The 23,039-nt window shown below is 43.6% G+C and overlaps 1 protein-coding gene across 1 annotated transcript in view; it reads left to right on the forward strand.

The window, feature by feature from the left end:
• The window catches only part of SETBP1 (SET binding protein 1), a 503,955-nt gene that overhangs the window by 334,373 nt on the left and 146,543 nt on the right, over positions 1-23,039 (forward strand). The window contains exon 4 of the mRNA XM_006835139.1: positions 2,918-6,377. Within this exon, the coding sequence (XP_006835202.1) occupies positions 2,918-6,377 (3,460 nt within the window). The remainder of the gene's footprint in view (positions 1-2,917; positions 6,378-23,039) is intronic.

The following is a 23,039-nucleotide window of genomic DNA, read 5'->3' on the forward strand; positions in this document are numbered from 1 at the left end:
GTAGTGGTTACGAATCGGGCTGCGAACCTTAAGGTCAGCGGTTCGAAACTACCAGCTGCTCCGCGGGAGAAAGATGAGGCTTTCTACTCCCATAAGGATTTACACCCTCGGAAACCCTGTACAGGGTCACTATGGGTCAGAACCTACTCGACGGCACTTAACGTAGGACCCTGAAGTGGTGCTGTGGGCTTACCACTGAACTGATAACTAACTTCAAGCTTAACAGTTCAAACCCACCAATTGCTCCTCGGAAACCCTATGCAGAGTCACTATGAGTCCGAACCTACAACAAGCAACAATAGGGCTGGTAGAAGCTCTGATGGTACCATAGAATAAGCATTGGACTGCTAACCCCAGGGTCTGCACTGCAAACCTACCCGAGAAAGATGAGGCTTTCTGCTCCTGTAAAGAAACTCTACTCAATGTTGCTGTGAGTCAGAACTGATTCCACAGCAGTGGGTTTTGGGTGGTTGTTGTTGTTAAGTGTTTTGAGTCAGTTCCAACTCATGTTGTTGTTGTTGTTGTTATGTGCTGTGGAGTTGGTTCCTACTCATAGCGACCCTGTATAGGGTTTCCAAGGCTATAAATCTTTACCAGCAGGAACAGCTGGTAGTTTTGAATTGCTGACCGTGAGATTAGCAGCTCGATTCATATAGTGACTCTGTATGTAGGGTTTCTGAGGAGCAGCTGGTGAGTTTGAAACCACCGACCTTGTGGTTCAAACCAACCTTGAAGTCGAGTGCTGATCCTATAATGCTACACCAGGACTCTGGGTTTGAGGGTATAGAGGTTTAGGGTGCAGGGCCATTAAGAGTCAGAATCCATTCCATAGCAGTGGGTTGCTAGAATCTCCAAGAACTCTTCCAGACCTGTTATCCTGTGCCAAACTAAAGTTCAAAGCCTAATGAATTAGCAAATCCCTGATTCATAAAAGCTAAGGATATGATTTTAATATTTTTTAACAACATGGACTGTGAATAAAATATCTCAACTTTAGCCAAAATTAGAATAGCAGCCTTTGTCCACAGCAGTACTGCCTAGAAAACAAAGTCAAGTGGCAGGACTAGCTCTCTGTATTTTAATGACAGTGAGTGTCTCTCCTACAAACTGTAAGATGAAGGAAAAATTAGACAAGATGTTGTTCTTAATTTTCTTCTGGACATTTATAGATTTACCTTGAGGCGATATCATAATACTTAACAACAACAGCAACAAAAAATAGCCCAATATTAAAATAAAACCAGGATTCTCCGGAGAGTCAGGGAAGCAGGAAATAACTCAAGGGATTCCAGGAATTAGTGTGCATGAATCTCTGTTTGTTTAACTACATTGAATTCTACCCTAAATGCTTTCTGTCATCTGCATTTTGACTCTTAACAATGACTGTAAAAGTGTTTTTGATAATAAATTCTATAGTCTCAATGGCACATATATAGAAATAGAAGGATGGATGGATGGATGGATGGATGGATGGATGGATGGATGGATGGATGGATGGATGGATGACTAGACAGACAAACAGGTAGGCAAGCAGGGAGATAGGAAGGAAGATTGATAGGTGAGAGATAAAGAGGAAGAGAAATAAGCAGGTAAATAAAATTCACAGATCCACCACGGCCATTGAGTTGATTCTGACTCCTAACAACTATGCACAGGATTTCCAAGGCTGTAAATCTTTATGGAAGCAGAAAACCTCATCTTTCTCCCACAGAGCAGCTGGTGGGTTTGAACTGCTGGTCTTGCAGTTAAAAGTCCAGCGCTTATCCTACAGCACCACCAAGACAGACATATAAACAGACAGACAAAAATATATTGCAGATTACAATATCTCAACATGTTCACCTACCCATTCCCTTTGTGATTTTATAGACACTGATCTTATTGAGCCCAAGTGACAGTCTCCACCTTTCCTCACTGAAGAGTTATAAGGAAGATGCTGAATTCTTAAGACATTCCTTTAGCGTGAATGTAGGGGAAGACACAGCTGATGAAGTTCAGAAAAGTGATCTTGAATGACAATGACTTTATCCTGCCTGTCTGACCAGGCAACTCAGAATTCCTTTGAGAATATTCAATGTACTAGAGAATTTAGGATACTTTCTGTGATTATAAACCCCAAACATAGTAACAAAGGGTAGTCAGCAAAGAGTTGAAGACTCAGGACATTTCTTTCACATTTCTCTCCTTCTTCCCCTTTTCCCCCTGCTCCTGTCTGGCCCACGTTCTCCCATGTGGTCTTCAGACTTCATTCCTCTGCCTGTGCTGTCCTGCCTGTATCAGTGGTTCTCTTCCAGCTGAGACACTTGTTTGAGTAGTGATCTGTTGGGGTCTGTGATAAAGTGCAAGTTGAAGTGAACTGGAATGGGCCAAAAGGGAAAGGCAGAGATGGAACGAAGAGCAGCCTGAGTTTAGCATAAGACTATTGGGAGTTAGGATGTTCACCTTCTTTGCTAGGCTTTACTGCTTTGTGCAGGACTATTCATTGTTCACGTTTCAGCTTCCTCGTTTGTACAATACCAGGGATAGATGGCCCCGGAACCCCTCCTTGTTCTAAATAGTTCTTATTCTAAAAATGCATGACATCAAGATACGTCGTTTCCTATTTTATAGAGAAAAATTGAGCATTTATGATTAAAGCATTCTTATTAATGTTCAAAACCAGTGCAGTATATATATACATATATATATATTTTTTTTTAATTTAATTTTATTTTATTTTTTTTACCAGTGCAACTGTGAAAACCTCTATGAAGTGCTCTAACATTAGAGGTAGCTGGTAACATAGTTATTTGTTTCTAACTTCCAAATAATTAAGCCGTATTGACATTAAATTTTAAGTAACGCCAAACTTTAAATAATTCAGATTTCTTATCTTTGTTTCTCTCTTTCTCCTTCTCCCCATCCTACCCACCCTTAGGCTTATGAGCGGCCACAAAAACACTCAACGCTCCACTATGATCCAGGCCTCCAACAGGACTTCACCGGTGACACCTTAAAACCAAAGCACCAGCAAAAAAGCAGCAGCCAGAACCACATGGACTGGTCCACCAACTCTGACAGTGGCTCCACCAGTCAGAATTGCTTCATCAGTTCAGACTCTGGCAGAGACACTGTAAGCACCAGCAAGATCCCAGCTCTTGAGCCCGTGGCTTCCTTTGCTAAGTCCCAGGGGAAGAAAGGCAATGCGGGGGGCACATGGAGTCAGTTGTCCAATAGTAGCAAAGATCTGCTTTTAGGAGGTGTAGTTTCATCCCCAAGTAACCACAGCTCCCCAGCCCCATCCAGCAGCTCTGCCGAGTGCAGTGGACTTCAGCCCTTGGTGGATCAAGATGGAGGCAGTACCAAGGAACCCCCAGAACCACCTACTATCAGCAGCAAGAAAAAGTCCAGTAAGAAAGATGTGATTAGTCAGACCATACCAACTGCAGACCTAGATTGGGTCAAGAATGCCCAGAAAGCCTTTGACAACACAGAAGGGAAAAGGGAAGGCTATCCTACAGATAACGCCCAAGAGGCATCACCAGCTAGGCAGAGCGTGAGTTCTGTAAGTAATCCTGAAAATGACTCCAGTCATGTCCGGATTACTATTCCCATCAAGGCACCCTCTTTAGATCCAACGAGCCATAAGAGGAAAAAGAGGCAGTCCCTCAAAGCCGTGGTGGAAAAGATCATCCCGGAGAAAGCCCTGGCTTCTGGAATTCCTTTGAGCAGTGAAGTAGTTAACAGGATACTTTCCAATCCTGAGGGAAATAAGAAAGATCCTCGTGTCCCCAAACTGAGTAAAATGATAGAGAATGAGTCTCCCTCCATTGGCCTTGAAACTGGTGGAAATTCCGAGAAAGTTGTCTCAGGAGGTGTGCCTAAGCAGAGGAAGCCACCCTTGGTCCTGACACCTCCAACATGCGCAGATCATTCGCCCTCAAGAAAGCTGCCAGAAATCCAGCATCCAAAATTTGCTGCCAAACGGAGGTGGACATGCAGCAAACCGAAACCCAGCAGTCTGCTTCGGGAGGCAGTCATGGCCACCTCGGACAAGCTGATGGTGGAACCCCCGTCTGCCTATCCCATCACCCCATCCAGCCCTCTGTATACCAACACAGACAGTCTTACTGTGATCACGCCAGTCAAAAAGAAACGGGGACGACCAAAGAAGCAGCCTTTGCTTACAGTTGAGACAATTCATGAGGGTACTTCCACCAGCCCAGTCAGTCCAATCAGCCGGGAGTTTCCTGGCACCAAGAAAAGGAAGAGACGACGCAATTTAGCGAAGTTGGCCCAACTAGTGCCAGGAGAGGACAAACCCATGAGTGAGATGAAATTTCACAAAAAGGTTGGAAAGCTTGGTGTGTTGGATAAGAAGACGATCAAAACTATCAATAAGATGAAGACACTCAAGAGGAAAAACATCTTGAACCAGATCTTGTCTTGCTCCAGCAACATTGCTCTGAAGGCAAAAGCACCCCCTGAGACCAGCCCTGGGGCGGCAGGAATTGAGAGCAAACTGGGAAAGCAGATTAATGTCAGCAAGAGGGGAACCATCTACATCGGCAAGAAGAGAGGCAGGAAGCCGAGAGCAGAGCTGCCGCCCCCATCGGAAGAACCCAAAACAGCCATCAAGCACCCAAGGCCTATTTCTAGCCAGCCGGATGTTTCAGCCGTGCCTTCCAACTTTCAGTCACTCGTGGCATCTTCACCAGCAGCTATACACCCACTTTCAACCCAGTTAGGTGGGTCAACTGGCAACTTGAGCCCCGCCAGCACTGAAACCAATTTTTCCGAGGTGAAAACTATGCCAAATCTCCAGCCTATCAGTGCTCTTCCAACCAAAACCCAAAAGGGAATACATAGTGGAACCTGGAAGCTGTCTCCACCCAGACTGATGGCCAACTCACCTTCACACCTTTGTGAGATCGGGTCCCTCAAGGAAATCACACTGTCCCCTGTGAGCGAGTCACACAGTGAAGAGACGATCCCAAGTGACAGTGGCATTGGGACAGACAACAACAGCACATCTGACCAAGCGGAGAAGAGTTCCGAATCCCGGCGGAGGTACTCTTTTGATTTCTGCTCCCTGGACAACCCGGAGGCCATTCCGTCCGACACCAGCACAAAGAACCGGCATGGCCACCGGCAGAAGCATCTCATTGTGGACAACTTTCTGGCCCACGAAAGCCTCAAGAAGCCAAAGCACAAGAGGAAACGGAAAAGCCTGCAAAATCGCGATGATCTCCAGTTTCTGGCTGACCTGGAAGAGCTCATCACCAAGTTCCAGGTGTTCAGGATCTCCCACCGGAGCTACACCTTTTACCACGAGAATCCATATCCCAGCATTTTTCGGATTAACTTTGATCACTATTACCCGGTGCCATATATCCAGTATGACCCGTTGCTCTATCTTCGTAGGACTTCAGATTTGAAGTCCAAGAAGAAGCGTGGTAGGCCTGCAAAAACCAATGACACCATGACAAAGGTGCCTTTTTTACAAGGGTTCAGCTACCCTATTCCCAGTGGAAGTTACTATGCACCCTATGGAATGCCTTACACATCAATGCCTATGATGAACCTTGGTTACTACGGTCAGTACCCAGCTCCTCTGTACCTGTCGCACACGCTGGGAGCGGCCTCCCCATTTATGAGGCCAACAGTGCCACCACCTCAGTTCCACACCGGTTCCCACATGAAGATGTCTGGGACAGCTAAGCATAAAGCTAAGCATGGAGTACACCTGCAGGGACCTGTTGGCATGGGCCTCGGTGACATGCAGACCTCCCTGAATCCTCCCAAGGTGGGCAGTGCCAGTCTGTCAAGCGGCCGGCTTCATAAGAGGAAACACAAACACAAGCATAAGCACAAGGAAGACCGCATCCTGGGGGCCCATGACAACCTGAGTGGTCTCTTTGCAGGCAAAGCCACAGGCTTCTCCAGCCACATTCTGAGTGAGCGGCTGAGTAGCGCAGACGCAGAGCTCCCGCTGGTGAGCGAGAAGAGCAAGCATAAAGAGAAGCAGAAACACCAGCACAGTGAAGCCGGCCACAGAGCTTCTAAAAACAACTTTGAGGTGGACACCCTGTCTACACTGTCTCTCTCGGATGCCCAGCATTGGACGCAGGCCAAGGACAAAAGTGATTTGAGTAGTGAGCCTGCAGACTCGTGCACAAAGCGGTACTCTATCAGCAGCGGGGATGGCGGCAGCACAAGATCCGAGAGCCTGGATGTCTTCAGTGAAATGACCCCTTCCAGTGACAAGTGGGACAGTGAGATGAGTGGGAGTAAACGGAGGAGCTTTGAAGGTTTTGGGACATACAGGGAAAAGGACCTTCAGGCCTTCAAGATGAACCGCAAGGAGAGAAGTTCATACGAACCCTCCATGTCTCCAGGTAAGGTCTCATTTCTTTTCAGGCTCGGGCTGTCCTGTCCTTTTGTATACTGCAGAGGCCAAATTGATTCACTGGTTTTCAAAGAAGAAAGGGTCAAATGAAAATGGATCTCTTTGCACATGTGAGTTTGCCAGTGCTTTGTCAATGGTTGGTTTGGTATTTACTGTCTTCTCTTCTGGAGGAGCCATTGCCTGTGAAAGTGTAGCTCCAGTAGCTGCCCAGCCTACAACCACAGTCAGTACATTTGATCACAGATGCTGTTCTTAGTTCTTCATTTGATTTTGTGGTACACTTTGCTAATTGGGTATTACCTCCAAGAAAACCCACTAAGAATTCCAACAAGATCCCAAGAAGGCCAAAGTTGGAAGGGAAGGAATATCTGGCTTATCTACCATGCTAACTCCAGAAGTCACACATCTGAGACGAGGAGTAACAGCAGGGATATTGGAAGGTGATGGCCAGAGGCTCCTGAATGCTAACTGATCAGGGAGCCATGATGCAGGCTATGGTGTCCTCTCTTTCTTCTTGGGCATTTGACAGACTAGCCTGACTAAGCCTCCAAAGTGAAGCCCTGACTACACTCAGGTGGTCATCTGTTCCTTGGGCTACAGGAGGGAGCCTGGCTGGAAGCTGCCGGCATGCCTCCTGTCCCCATCAACTCTCACTACCGGGTCCCTTGGCCTGTCCACTGGGAACAGGACTTTGCTACCCATCTCAAAACTCAAGTGTTGGCTGCTCTGAGAGAGACCCCATTTTCTTGATAGAATTCCCACCCACACAAATCCTTGCCTGCCATTGGAGCCTCAAACTTTGTCACCACCCGTATACCATCATATAGATTATAAAATTCCTGTAGATGAACAGGACAGTTAATTTCCAGAAACCCCATTCTGAGTTGTTAGAAAACATCGAAGAATTTATCCCTGCTCCCCCAACCCCAAATAGCACTCAACCATCTGGCTAAAGTCTGGTTTAAAAGGCTAGTCATCCATGTCTAAGGTTCAGATACAGTGTTTCCCCTGTGTTTATGATGTGAACACTTGCTTGTCCTCTCCCTCCCTGGGGAGTCCATAATGAATGAAAGAGATCAGTCTATTCACGAGGCATAAGAGACCTTTCGTAGTTCAGAGAACTTAAGGAAGGAATGTGGTTATGAGTTAGAAGCCACCTACAACTAGCTCATGAGTTGTACTGGTGGATTGTCACCTTAGTCATGAAGAGACCAGTTAGCACTCATGTGTCCTACATCTGCCCAAAGTTGATATGTTCATCTGGGTGTCTAGCTTCTTGTTGTTAGGCTAAGCCCACCTGGTCAGAAAGCACTAGATTGAATTTACACAGAGAAATACTGTTGACTTCTCTCTCAACATGATGGTACCGATCCATGGAACCTATGCTAGCCATGGACAAAGGGTGTTCTTGTTTTTGTACCTTCCGAGTGTTATCTAGGTAGAACGTATTGGTACGTCATTGCTAAAAATCTACAAGTAAGAACCTAACTTAACAGACCTGAGAGCAAGATCTCAGAAGCTGAAACCAGCCATTGTTGTGCATCAGGTGTCTGGTATGGTATCTTTCTGGGATTTCTCCATGGTTGGACTGTATTGCTGAGTTCTGGTTGACTTCGTGGTGATTCCCAGTGAGGGGTCCTCTCAGTTAGTTTGTGTGTGTCTGAGAGTGGCCATGCTCTTGCCATACAACTTTCCTTGTGATGGGTCCACAAAGTAGCCACCATTCTATTCAAAATCCTCTCCATCTCTTCTTTTCATCTGAGTGTGAGCTACATGAAGTGGAAAGAAGCAGGCATCATGCCAATGTCCTGAAAGAAAGAAAATTGGGTTCAAACTGAAGAACTGGGTATGAGACCCAGCTCTTATTACAAACTCTTCATCTGTTACTTGAGGAGTTGGGTCAGACTTCTTACTTGCATAGAATGCGTTACAGTTCTTAAAACCATTTCACATACATTTCTGCATAATTTCCTTCCTGCCATTCAAGAAGAGGTATTTTCTTTCCTCCTGTACAGATCAGGACACTGAATGTCAGAGGGAACAAGAGACCTGCCGAGATGCAGAAAGCTACCGCATTTGAGTCTAAGTCCGGGGCTTTTCCCAGTATATTGTACCTAGGCCATACTGCACTCCCACTAGTTGAGATGAAGTCTGGGAGGCAGGACCTGGTCCCCAATCCAGTGCTCCTCTGTTCCACCCTTCCTTTCAGAATCAAATCCATCCTCTCATTACATGCCTTTCCCTAAGGCGTCTGCAGTGCAGTAATTATGTGATGATTACAGAAGAAAGTAATTAAGGATCAAAGGCATCTCTTTACTCAACCCTCAACCAGTGAAGAAGGATTTTCCTTAAGACCTAACCTTTTCTAAATACCAGCCTGGAAATGTCTACATGGGTATTGCTTCCACTTCCATCCTTACCAAAATTCAACTCTCGGAGGATTTTTGCCACTGCTCTGTGCTTATCTTGGTATTATGTGAGTTTTTTCACCCCACACTTGAATGAATCATAATTGTTGGTGGCTTCTATTTATATAAGTGCATGAGCTCTGCCCAGCTTCCCTGCACAATCTTGTTGACTGTCTTATTGAACAGACTGGATTCTCTGTCCTTCCCCTTCTTCCAAGTGTTGGCCTCTCCCTTCTTATAGCCCCACACGTCTCCTCTGGATTTCTGAATCCCAGAGCATGAAGGAAAAATATCTTTAATAACCATTGGAACCCAATGTCAGAGTTTGTCAAGAGTCCCTAAAAAGTGTTCAGCTTTGTGTGCTAGGCTTCAAAGAATGCCAAGCCCTGTAAAATATGGGAAGAAGATGGGATTGTGCTTACTGGAAGCACTACAGCCTTTGGGGGCCTTTATTTGAATGGAGGTGTCTATTCTAACTGGCTGATTCTGAGGATCATGATTGGGACTAAGCATCTACCTGTCCCCTAACCTTCTCTCCTTTCACCTTTTCCTTCTCCACCCTGATCCATTCATTCCTCTCCTTCTGTAAAATCGATAGGACACAAGTAGAAACATCCTCTAGCCTGTGGTGGGGCAGATTGAGGAGCTGAGTCAAGAGCGGGCTTTGAGCACTCTCTGAGATTAGAGCTGATGAAGGTGCCGTGTAAATGTAAGTCATCACCATTATGGGGAGAGGAATTAGAGAGCCTGTGCAGCAATAGCAGCATTTGCACACTCCATTTCCCCGTTCCCACTTGGAAAATCATTCATTTCCCGCCCCCCTGGCCCAGCAGATGGTTGCATTGTCTTATTAGCCCCCTTCCAGCACACCTAGGAGCCTCAGAGTTTTACTGACGCCTTGCTTTTCTTTTTCTTTTCTTTCTTTATAGTGACTCTTATTTTTTTGATTTTAGAAGTCAGTGAATCATTTGGCCTATTTGTTAAGTATATGTGGTGGTGGTGTGCTGTGGAGTTGGTTCTGACTCATAGCGACCCTGCATAGAGTTTTCGAGGCTGAACATCTTTACAGGACCAGAAAGCCTCATCTTTCTCCCATGGAACAGCTGGTAGTTTCAAACTCCTGACCTTAAGGTTAGCAGTCCGACTTGTAACCACTGTGCTACCAGTGGTAAGTATATGCCAGCTCCTAAATCTCTATTTGGAGTCCTGGTATGGCACTCTATGATAAGCACTGGACTGCAAGGTTGCTTTGTACCACAGGATTGGTGGTTTAAACTCAGAAATCCTATACAGAGTCGCTATGAGTCGGCAGCAACTCAACAGCACTTATTAACAGCAATAATAACAAATCCCCATTTGCAAACGTACTAACATATGACCAAACAGTGGATAAATTAGTTGTTGTGAGTTACCATGAAGTTGACTCCAGCTCACGTGGCCCCAAGCATTGCCTGGTTTTGCACCATCCTCACGATCATTGGAACAGCCGAGCCCATTGTTGCAGCCACAGTGTGTTTTGAGTGCCTTCTAAGCTAGGAGCTCCTCTCCTAGCACTGAATGGACAATTTTCTGAGGTGGTCCAGATGGTTTTCTTTGGCTGATTTTCAGAAGTAGATAACTAGGCCTTTCTTCCTACTTTCTGTTAGTCTGAAAGTTCTGCTGAAACCTGTCCATCCTGGGTGACTAAGCTGGTATTGGACATACTGGCGGCATAGTTTCCAGCATCATGGCAACACATAAATCACATAGTATGACCAACTGACAGACAGGTGGTCGGGATAAGTAGGGACATGTAACCCGCAAACACTCTGAGATGAAGGAGGGCTTTTCAGTCCTCATTTGAGCCTTCCTTTTACTAGGTGTTGCCATCTCTCACACACTGCTATACAGCAGGTTCCCAGAAGAGCAAACCTATCCAGGGCTACAGATGCACACTCAGTTGCTCTAGTGTGAGTTATATTCTTCCTGTTTGGATGACTTGGAAACCATCTTTGATGCTTTGACCTAAAATGACATCAGGCACTTCAGACATCCTGACTGTTGCTGCCGAGGTTCCCGCCAGATGTTAGAGAAACAGTGAGCAGAGGAAAGTTACATGTGCTAGTGCCTTCTTCTATCCCGTTACTAGGCAAGGTAACCGTCCTACGACCCCATCTGTCAAGTGTTTTCCTCATGGTGAATGGATGCTGAGAGTTAATCCTGAGCTCACCTTCCAGATATCAGAACCCTGCCATGGAGGTAGCCGGATTTGCTTGAGCTTGTCAGACTCCACCTCTCCTTGTGGTTTCATCTTGCCTTTTGCCAGCGTCTCCTTATCAGCACTCTGGGGCACTTTGGGAGACACTTTCTGCTGTCACTCACTGGCAGGAAATGGGATCCCAGGCCAAAAATAATATAAAAATCCCATCCAAACAGTCATCCAGATGAGGGAATTAGCCACGTGGGTGAAATGTCATGAAAACTATACAAAAGAAACATGTGAGGAAAGTTTTCCATAAGTGGAATAGAAGGAAGAAGAGGACTCATGGGAGGAGAAGGTTAAGACCAGGAAAAAAGAAAGAGTAAGAAATGGCAAACTGATGAAGTGTAATGTAGTCTGTTGAACCTTAATCCAAGTTGCATTCTGGGTCATCCTGTGGGAGGAAGTGAAAGATTAATTACCTAATGGCTGTAGTGTGGTTTCACTGGATTGAGAGGACCGGCCTCAATCTTGTCTTCAACACGCAGCAACAGAACAATCTCTTTCTATTCAGTTTTCCCAAACGAAACGAGACTGTGATAATAAGATTCTGATCAGGTCTGATACTCTAGAGCTCTCCAAGTCTCAATGGAGTCTATACACATACATATGCCATTTTATTGAGCATCTTGGCAAAATGATTAGTTATTCGATGAAGTTTCAACAAACAACACTCTGGTCCAGGTACTTACCTGTGTGATTCATCCTGTTCATCTTTAGTCCCAACTACTTCATACAGCCATTTCATCTCACCTTGAGAAAAGGTATAACACCTTATAGCTGACTCTTCTGACAAATAAGCTGATTCCTTGTGCTAGCCAACACTACAGTCAGCATCTTAGAAACAAGCAGGATAGAGCACTAATATGACCAATTGTTGGGGGACAGAGAGCATGAGCTTGCAATTATTTTTAGAATCAGAATGAAAAGAATCTTACTAATGTAGGATAAACACCTCATTTTGCTGATGAGCATACTGAGGCTTAAAGAAGTCAAGTGACTCATCTAGTAATACATATCTAATTGGTTGTGGAACTTAGCTGGGAAGTTTAACAGCAGGAGGGGAAAAGGAGAACAGAAAAGAAAGAAATGAACAGAAAGGTGAGTCGTGGGAGAGATGTTAAGCTATATGTTTTCTTTGGCTGTGAGCCGTTGTGAACGAAAAGCAACTGTCTGACAATAATTTGGTCTCCTGGCTACCTCTGGGGACGCATGTTTGGGTCTGGAAATGATCTTTGTGGGCTCTGATGGAAATCATGTTGGTTTTTTCCCTCCTTTTCTGTCCTAACAATTGCACATACTTATTTTATTGAGCCTCCCAAGGTTCCTTCTAAGATTTCCTTTTGGAAACTAGGAATTAATCAAATTAAATGTTGTGACCCATAACTTTTCTGGCAATGAAAACCAAACCAAACAACAAAAAAAGTAAACTCACAGCATCTCCTTTGCTACATTGAAGTCAGAAATGGGACAATTCTGCTTTTGGAGCGTGAAGTTCCCAGGACATTGAGCTGCCCTCAGTTGGCCAACATTCCCCTGTCCTTTTAGAAGTTTTCATTTAGACCTCTGTGGGGTTGGAGAGCCCACAGATTCAGGTGTGGGCGTGGAGAAGTTGCAGTTTAGATAAACTTGGCTGTTATAATGTGGAGCTTTTCTTGGTAGAGAATCCACATCACGTACTTTCCAAGGGCTGGCCTGTCACTGGGCAGAGGTAAGGAACCTCCAGAAAACAACCTGTATGTGAACAAGTGATGGGACCAAATATACTATAGGATTTGTGGCCTAGGCTTGTGCCATAGAGCACTTAATGAAAATTGGCTAATATACGGGGAAGTAATGAAGACAAGAGAATATATTACAGTGATTTCTTTAGTTCTTTGTATAGTAATGGCATCCTGGGTAGCACTGTGGAATAAGTGCAGGAGCTCTGGTAGCGTAGTGGTTACGAATTGGGCTGCGAACCTTAAGGACAGCGGTTCGAAACTACCAGCCACTCCGCAGGAGAAAGATGAGGCTTTCTACTCCCGTAAAGATTTACACCCTCGGAAACCCTGTACAGGGTCGCTATGGGTCAGAACCGACTCGATGGCACTTAACAACAACAAAAACAACAACACTAATCACAAGCCAACTTCAAGATCAGCAGTTCAAACCTGCCAGTGACTCCTTGGAAAGTGTATAACTGGGTCCCTGTGAGTCGGAACTGACTCGACAGTGCACAATGACATAGATGTTTAAGACTTGAAGACATTGGTAGTTTCTGCCCCACAGACAACACTGGCATTTAATTATTGATCATAGTATTTGAAAACTTCTGAACACTGTCATGCCTGCGCCACTGCCAATGTCTGTGAGAACTGTCCAGGTTGTAACAAGATCTAACAAGTGGCTCTTTTACAGACCACTACTGTGTAGAATTTTATAGACCAAAGCCCAATTGTTAGTCTTCCAGGTTATCTTACTGTTTTGCGCAGTAAAATATATCTGATGGTTCATAAAGAACTTACATTCTCAAAAAAGACTGGGAGTTCAGTAGTCACTCAATCCATAGCACTGTGCCAGGGATAACTGGAGATTCCAGAAGACAAGAAGGGGCAAGGTAGACCTCCTGAACTCCAGTTCCTTGTACTATACTGAGAAGAGACTAAGTTAGCATATATTGAAACAACAAGAATAAATGCAGACCACATTGACTTCAACCTAAATCAGTGACTGAGCTCAGCCTTGGAGAGTGAGTGCAGACTGATTGATGGGGGCAGAAACATGGGCTAAAATAGGGAGTTAGGCATAGGTAGGGGGTGCAGAAAGGCACTGGACTAGATTGAAGTTAGCAGTCTAGTGGGGCGTAGCTGCTACACAGAGACTGTGACGTTGCATCCGGGAGGAATGGTGGGCAGATCAGCGCTAAGGGACAGGCGCTAGTTGAGTGAGATGATAAAGTGCAGTAAAGACAGTTGTCTTCCAAGACCTTGTAAGACCACCCAGAAACAGTAAGAGATGGGTATATACCCACGGATAAAGCAATTAGGGAGAATAATGGAAGCACACACATTTAATGACTAGAAATAAAAACCCATTCTACAGGGGAACAAACCCATTCTACAGCATAAAGTAACTTGCTGGGTAATAAATTGAATGCTGTGAGAGCAAGTTGATATAGGTGTTGGTCCTATTATATACGGTTTCAAACCAGTCAGATTTTTTAAAAAGGGGATTCCGAGGGCATAATAGAGCAGGTGTGTCCCAAGAGCTGCTCTGCTGCTGTGGGTCTCCCACTCCTGGGATGGGCTGGGGCCAGTGAGAAGGTAGACTGTGAGTCCAGAAGGCAGGACACAGAGCATTAAAGAGTTCTCCCTGCAGCCACACTGCAGCCATCTCTTCCATCTGAATAGGTGTTCTGGTTTTCAAAACACATTATCTTTCTGTCTTTAGATCTTCAGATCCAAGTTAGTGGGCCACATCTGTGTTGTTTTTCCATTTGATTGGCCAAAAAAAAAAAAGTCAAAACCCAGAAGATTTTGCCACAAAGACACAAAGACAATGATGGGTCCCAGCGTCACTGACTTTGCCCACCTCCACCATTTCCCCCACAGTTTTTCATAAGACTTTGACAAGCTCCTAAAAGTATGATGCAACCTCAGAATCTTCCTGAGAGAACTCTTGTCAATGGACTAAATAGTGGAGCCCAGAATAAGGTACTCATTAACAGGCAACTTGGCCTTTGCTAAAAAGTAATTGTTGTTGGTTTGTTGTTGTTGTTTTGTTTTTAAATAAAGGGAGGTCTTTGGGACCAGGGTTAGTCAAGCCCATAATATAAGATGAGTTTGTGTTCATACTTTTCATCCTACTTGGGCTGCTAACTTCAAGGTCAGTTGTTTTGAAACTACTAGCCATTCCACAGGAGAAGGGTAAGGTTTTCTGCTCTAAAGGTTTACAGCCTCGGAAACCATACACAGGGTCACTATGAGTCAGAAACAACTCCACGGCACATAACCAGCCAACCAGCAACCAACTTTGGAGCCAGACTTAGCCAAGCCTGTAATATCAGATGATATTACATCCTACCTGGAAAATACGACCACAGTCATAGAATGATGTCCTGAAAAATCACAGAGGGGGCAGAAAGGGAAAACAATAATACTCTTAATCACTAATTCATGAAACATTGAAACTAATATTTAAAGCTTTGTTTCATTTATTTTTTAAAGAGAGGCTTTACACAAGTTGAGCAACTTTACAGATCCGGTAGAAAACCTACAAAAAAGTTGCACCTTGAGAGTGATCAAAATTAAAAATAAAAACAGAGAGGAAGAAACCATCAAGGAAGCCGTGGGTTTAGGGACTACATCTAGAAAGTGTAGGAAGTGGCTGACCTCATTCCCTTTGGAGCATCCACCAAGTATTGGAATATGGGCTGAAAGGACAATGGTTCCAAGCAAGGTTGTCATGTCTTATAGTCCAAGAAGAGGTTCAAGTACTAGACTGCTAACTGCAAAGTTTGTGGTTCAAACCCACCAGCCATTCTCAGAAACCCTGGGTGTATGTTGTTAAGTGCCTTTGAGTCAGGTCCGACTCATCACGACCGTGTACATGGTTTCTGAAGAACGGCTGGTGAGTTCAAACTGCCAATCTTGAGGTTCAGACTGTCCTTGTGGTCCAGTGCTTATCTTACAGCATCCACACCAGGACTCCAGAAGCCATATACAGGGTTGCTATGAATCAGAACCCACTCAATGGCAGTTGGCACCAATATATTCCAAGGAAGAACAGGAGGCCAAAGAGTCCTTTATCTTATCTTAGAGGATTTGCATCTTTGTGCTATTAGTTGTATTTTTATTTTATTTATTTATCTAATTCAACTACAATAAGTACCAATGCCAGTGTTGTAGCTCTAAGCATATACATAGGACATCTTGCCATCTTTAACAGAAGGGTCATAGTCCCATGAGTCTCTGTAGCATGTGTCCTACTAAATATTGAATCTCTTTATGACAAAATAGTATCTTCCCCAAGGAGCATCAGCAAACGTGGATTCTCTGTTCTTAAGCACCGACAAAATTATTATTTGGAAAAATACTAATTGTTATTTTTGTCTTCTAAAAAAATACCTGCTAGGGAAAACAGTTTTTTGTTGTTGTTGACAACTGAGGAAAGCACATGTAGGAAAAAAGAAAATTCCGTAGAATCCTGCTGCACAGAAATCATCTCTGTGGTGATGTAAATGCACAGGTACCCAGCTGATGGGGACCGTTCTCCTTGCTCCCCATTCCCATCTGTCTGTTCCTCAGCCTTGCTTGCAGAGCTACAGAAAGCAGAGCCTTCTGCCTCCCGCCAGTCTCCCTCTTCTTCTCTGTCTCTCCCACCACCACTTGTGATGCCTGGGCTTTTTCCAGTTCTTCTTAAGTTCCTCCCCAGAATTGATCATGATAACCTTTCTTCCTGCCATTGCCCAAACATGGAAGACATTCTAAACATGAATGTAGCAGCAATCGAATATGAAAGCCACCCAGAGTTCCAGCCTGCCAGATTAATATCTGTACAAGATTTCTAAGGAGCTCTGGTAGCATAGTGGTTACGAATCGGGCTGCGAACCGCAAGGTCAGCAGTTCGAAACTACCAGCTGTTCTGCAGGAGAAAGATGAGGCTTTCTGTTTCCATAAAGATTTACAGCCTCGGAAACCCTGTACAGGGTCGCTATGAGTTGGAACCAACTCCACGGCACATAACAACAACAACATACAAGATTTCTAGTGTCTGAACAACAAACAGGAAGGGAACGAATTAATCAGGACTGAAGATAGTTGCCAAAAAGTATTCCCAAGAGTTGGAATGTGTCTTTTGAGATCAGAACGTGACAAGGAGAGATGCAATAAATTTTCCAAAACTTGCAGTCAGCAACTTTGTCTGAACAGTGTAAAATGCAGCCAGCCAGTGACGATTACAAGTGCCAACTCTACTTTGAACACATACACCCTACCTAGAACAAATGAAATCATGACTATTCTGATTGGTCAGTATTACTTCCATTCATACTGAGAACATTTAAATGAAAGAAGTCAGCTTGTAATTTTAGGCGACAACACAAACGATTACCGATTACCTTATGTTTGCTTGGAGTTCTGGTGTGGCACTGCAGGTTTGTGCACTGGAATGCAAGATTAATTTGAACCGCAAAGTTGATGATTCAGGCTCACCCCAGAACCAACTCGATGGGACTTAACAACAACAACAACAACAAATATTTGCTTTTTTTCCTACTTGATATACCGATTCTGTTGTGAAGATGAGCTTGTAAAGTTAAGAATTCCCATTTCAAAAAGCGTGCTCCTCTGTGTTTTCTTCCCCAACCTTCCTCACCCACAAAGCATATGTCCTCATATCCCCTGAGTTGGACATTTGCATCAGGTAAAGGAGAAGACAAAATCTGACAAGAGATTGCCTGGCTTTTTATGGCCGGTGCAAGTATCACGAAAGGTTTGCTCAAATAGCTGGAACATCCTTTCTCCTTAGCTCTGTCTCCATTATTTTCTAGCTCCTGTGGCCCATCTTAGGACATTCTCATTACCAAAGTCTTTCCTGATGCTTTTGACTACTCGACATCATGGTTTATTCAACTGATTTCCCCAATATGGGTTGTCAGCTGTGCCTGTAATGAAGAAGTCACTCAAACTCCACAAACCAGTCATTCATGTGGAATGACAGACCACCAGGTCAGAGCTGTGCTGTCTTGGTTCAGAGAAGTGCTGCTCTATGCCATTTTCCATTGTAATCATTCCTTTGGTAATATTCAGTCCAGGACCATACTTGTTTGCATCTTTTTCTCCTTAAGGCTCTCCGTAAATAAATATATTAATTACTGGATTGAAAAAAAAGAAAACCATATGGGGTAGCTTCAAAACAGTTGTGGAAAAATGGAATCAAAAGAAAAGGAAAAATTTCCATCAATTTTAGAATACCCTTCCTAGTAATAGTTTTTCCATGGAACAAAATTCCAGGAAGATAGCCATAGGTAAATGATTAACTGACACCAAATGCAGTTGTTGTTGATAGGTGTCTTCAAGTCAGTTCTGACTCGTGGCAACCTTCTGCACAACAGGATGAGACACTGCCAGGTCCTGCGCCCTCCTCATAATAGTTGCTATATCTGAACCCATTGTTACTGTCACTGTGCCAATCCCTATCGTTGGGAGTCTTCCTCTTTTTCCCTGACCCTCACTTTACCAAGCATGATGTCTTTCTCCAGGGACTGGTCCCTCCTAGTAATATGTCTGAAGTATAAAAGATGAAACCTGGTTATTTTGACTTCTAAGGAGCATTCTGGATTTACTTCTGCCGATAGAGATTTGTTTATTCATCTAACAGTCCCTGATAATTTTAATATTCTTCTCCTACACCGTAATTCAAATGCATTGATTCTTCTAAAGTCTTGCTTATTCACTCTCCTACTTTCATATATATATAAGAGGTGATGGATAATACATGGATTGGATCAGGCGCACCTTATTCTGCAAACTGGTATCTTTGCTCTTGAACACTTTAAATAGGACTTTTGAGGAGATTTGCCTAATGCAAATCTTTTGTCTCTTGGCTGCTGCTTCCGTGAGTCTTGATTGTTGATCTGAACAAAAATGAAGTCTTTGACAACACCAATCTTGTCTCCATTTATCATGATGTTACTCATTTATCCAGTTGTGAGGATTTTTGTTTTCTATAAATCGAGGTGCAGTCCATACTGAAGGCTTAGTCTTTGATTTTCATCAGTAAGTCATTTAAGTCCTTTTCAATTCCAATGAGCAAGGGTGTATCATCTGCATATTGCTAGTTGTTATTGAGACTTCCTGAAATTCCAATGCTGTGTTGCTGATATAATCCAGTTTCTCAAGATTGTTTGCTCAGCATGTTTTCTACTGCATCAAATCAAAACTTCTTTATTTCATTGAAATGATCTGTCATTAGCTAGGTTTTCCCTTGTTTTCTGATCTTTCTCGGGGTATTCCTTTGCTCTGAGTCCTTCTAAGCTCTCCTTTTCTCACAGAAAATGCCATAATTACCTCTTCAGCCAAGATCTGTTCCCTTCAGTGACTCCTTTATGTTGAATGTTCCCTCCTTTTCTATTTGTCTGCCAATGTCCCATGTTTATTTGCATAATCATTCTTTGCATCTCCTGTGTCTCTGATATAACACTAGTATCTTCCATTTTAGTTCAGTTCTTACTTATACATTATTTATATGTGGTCTTATTGGGAATTCAGTGGCTCCACATGATAAACACTGGGCTGAGAATCCCAAGGTCCACGGTTTGAGCCCACCAATCACTCTGTGGGAGAAAGATGAGGATATCTGCTTCCATAACAATTTAAAAGCCTCAGAAACCCTAGACAGGGTCACTTCAAGTCGGATGACTCAACAGCACTTAGCAACAAATATATGGTCTTATATTGTTTATTTTTACATAAGGATGGTTTGACCCATAAAAAAAAAAAAAGTTGTGGTTAGAGATGCCATTCTGCTTTCGGTATGGCACTTCAGATGGTGCTGAGCACAGATATTACTAATAATACAGGCTGGATGGACTGATCCTCAGAGATCACCATCAGTTCCTGGCACATGCTTTGAGAACCATTTGCTTAAGAATATGGCCTAATAATAGAACAACAACAAAAATTTTTTAAAAATTAAACAACAACAACAAAAAACCATCAAGAGTTAAAGTCTTAGAGATGTAGATCTGGATGCTAAATTCCCCACTTAGTAGTAATTTGACCTTGGGCAACTTAGTCTCTTTGATTCTCCTTTTTTCTCATCTGAAAAATGAGGCTATTAATCCCTACCTTGCAGTGTTTTATGTGAGTCAAATAAAAGTGGAATATACACAAGAGCATCCAGCACCCTGTTTACCACATAGTCGTTAATAATGTTCATTTCCTTTCCCTTCCACTTTGGATAAAATATTCAAGTACAGAAAATACGAAACAGCAGATTGCTATAGGAGTCTCTCTCTGTCAGCAGCAGGTTTTCCTCCCCAGTTATGATCTTGCTGGGGTGAGGTTAAATCCTTTTTGGAACACAAATGCACACGTAGAAGGGGCAGAAATCAGCGGGGGCACAATTGTGGTTGATGACAAAGATAATGTGGACAGGATTAGAGTGTTGCGGCAGATAAGAACATTTCACCCAAAGATTACTAGAAGCTCCCTGCATAGGCATCTTGTGCAGGAGTTGGAAGTTGTCTTGAAAGGAGTGTCAAGTGCAGTCCCCTAACAGGGAGTATGTGGACATTATTCAGTAGCACCTATTTTGTAGACCAATTTATCTACGGATTCCAGATGTGGCGATGCAGAGATAGGGAAGCTGACATGTGCATTCGTTTTCTACTGCTGCTGTAACAAATTACCACAAACTTAGCTGCTTGAAGCCATACAAGTTTATTATCTCAGTCTCTATAGGTCTGTATGTGGGTGGGCTTAATTGTGTCCTCTACTGAGGGTCTATCAAGGTCAAAGTCAAGGTACACAGCAAAACAAGGTTATGTTTCTCACTGAAGGTTCTGGAGGAGAATCCTTTTCCAGGTTCATTCCAGGTTGCTGGACAAATTTAATTCCTTGTGTTTTCAAATTTTACCATTACCAGTTGTTATGAGCCAATTCTGACTCATGATGTCCCCATGTGTGTCAGAGTAGAACTGTACTCCATAGGGTTTTCAGTGGCTGATATTTCAGAAGGAGATCATCAGGTGCCTCTGGATAGATTTGAATCTCCCACTTTTTAGTTAGTAGCCAAGTACATAACTGTTGGTAAACCCTCCAGGAACTTGCTTGTACAGCTGAGGCCCCCATGTTCTTCCTTACAGTCAGCCAGGGATCAGTCTTTGCTCCTGGAAGCTGCCTGCATTCTTTAACATGCTTCCCCATGTGCCTCGCCAGTAAAGGAGGGTCAAGTCTGCCTGACTTCCCCTTTGCCCTGGATACTCATCTTCCCCTAATCTCCAGCCCCTACAAACTTCTTGCTCTTCCCTGAGCACATTCATTCTGGCTTAAGACTGGTGAGTGGAGGTCTGTCTTGTGGATAACTTTGACGATGCAGTAAGAATTGATTGTAGACTCACAAATTGCCAAACTGATGGCAAAGAACTAAGAGGAGAAACCGTTTATTTTTGGACTGGAGTAACCTAAGAATGTTTCATTAAAGACGGTGGTACTGCATGTAGTCCCTGAAGAATTAGTTGGATTTACATAAATGAGAAATAGAGAGGAAGAGTGTGAAGAAGAATATGAATATATATATATATTGTTGTTGTTGTTGTTAGGTACTATCAAGTCGGTACCGACTCATAGCAACCTTATGCACAGCAGAATGAAACACTGCCCGATCCTAGGCCAGCCTCACTACTGTTGTCACTTGAGTCCATCGATGCTGCCACTTGGCCAATCCATCTCATTGGGAGTCTTCCTCTTTTTCTCTGACCCTCCACCTTACCAAACATGTTATCCTTCTCCAGCGACTGGTCCCTCCTGACTAGTATGTCTGAAGTATGAGAGACGAAGTTTGGCCATCTTGGCCTCCAAGGAGCACTCTGGCTGCTCTTCTTCCAACACTAATCTGTTGGTTTTATGGGCAGCCCATGGCACTTTCAATACTCTCCTCCAGCACCATAACTCAGAAGCATCAGTTCTTCTATGGTCTTCCTTATTCACTGTCCAGCTTTCGCATGCATATGAGGTGATTGGAAATACCATGGCTTGAGTCAGGCACACCTTAGTCCTCAAGCTGACATCTTTGCTCTTAAACACTTTAAAAAGGTCTTGTGCAGCAGATTTGCCTAATGCAACACGTCATTTTGATTTCTTGACTGCTGCTTTTGTGAGTGTTGATAGTTGATCCAAGAAGAATGAAGTCCTTGACAACTTCAATCTTTTCTCCATTGATAAGAATGTTGCTGATTGGTCCAGTGGTGAGGGTTATATATATATATATATATATTGAGAGAGAGGAGAGAGTGAGCCCTGGTGGTATGGTGCCATGGGATAGGCACTCGACCTCAAGGTTGGTTTGAACCGCAAGGTCAGTAACTCAAGCACACCCATCATTCCTTGTAAATTCCATATAGAGTAGCTATGAGTTGGAATTGACTCAACAGCACTTACCAACACAACATATGCATATATGTGTGTGTGTATATATACATATATATATGTATATAATATTCCTTCAGCAAAAATGAAATTTGTTCACTCCCCATATGTATATATGTGTGTGAATATGTACATGTAGTCTATATGGATCCTATAGTCATTCATACTCCTGTTCAGATAGAATACTCATAGCACTTTCTTGGTCCTTCAGAGACATGCACAGGGCAGTGAAAAATCCCCAGCTGAGGTCAAACCATGTTTGCTTGGTATTTGCTAATTCATTGTTTTCAGGGACTTTATAAAGCACAACTGCCACACATAACAAGAATCAGTTGTGTCTATATAAGTTCTATGTGTGTATGTCTTTGGATAATTTCTGGGACTGCAAGAGTAACCAAGAAAGATGGGTCTGTGTGGCTCACAGAGAGGGAGATAAACAAATAAACCCAGGATAACAAAATGTGGTATGGAAGAAAAAGAAGATGAATAGTGAGAATGACTTGCTTTACTTAAATAGTGAGTCCATGTGCAGGACTTCAGAGGAGGACTGCCCTGGGAGGCCCCGTCTGATGAGAGAGCTTTGGCATCGATGAGGTAAGTTGCAATTGGAAGCTGCTGGCAAAGAAGAGCTCTTCTGATGAGAAGAAGGGCACAGTGGGCATCGTCTCTCAGGCAGACTAGTGTGGTCATCACATGACCAGGGAACGCAGCGGTGTAATGTGGAAATGTTCAAATACTACCCGAAAGGTCAGCAGTTCAAATTTGTCATCCTCTCTGTGGACGAGACACCTTGCAATCTGCTCCTGTAAAATTTCCACCCAGGAAAACCCTACAGGACAATTATACTTCGTCACACAGGATCCCATGAGTGG

Source organism: Chrysochloris asiatica, unplaced genomic scaffold (genome assembly GCF_000296735.1).
Source record: "Chrysochloris asiatica unplaced genomic scaffold, ChrAsi1.0 scaffold00015, whole genome shotgun sequence".
In the NCBI taxonomy this organism is placed as follows: Eukaryota; Metazoa; Chordata; class Mammalia; order Afrosoricida; family Chrysochloridae; genus Chrysochloris; species Chrysochloris asiatica.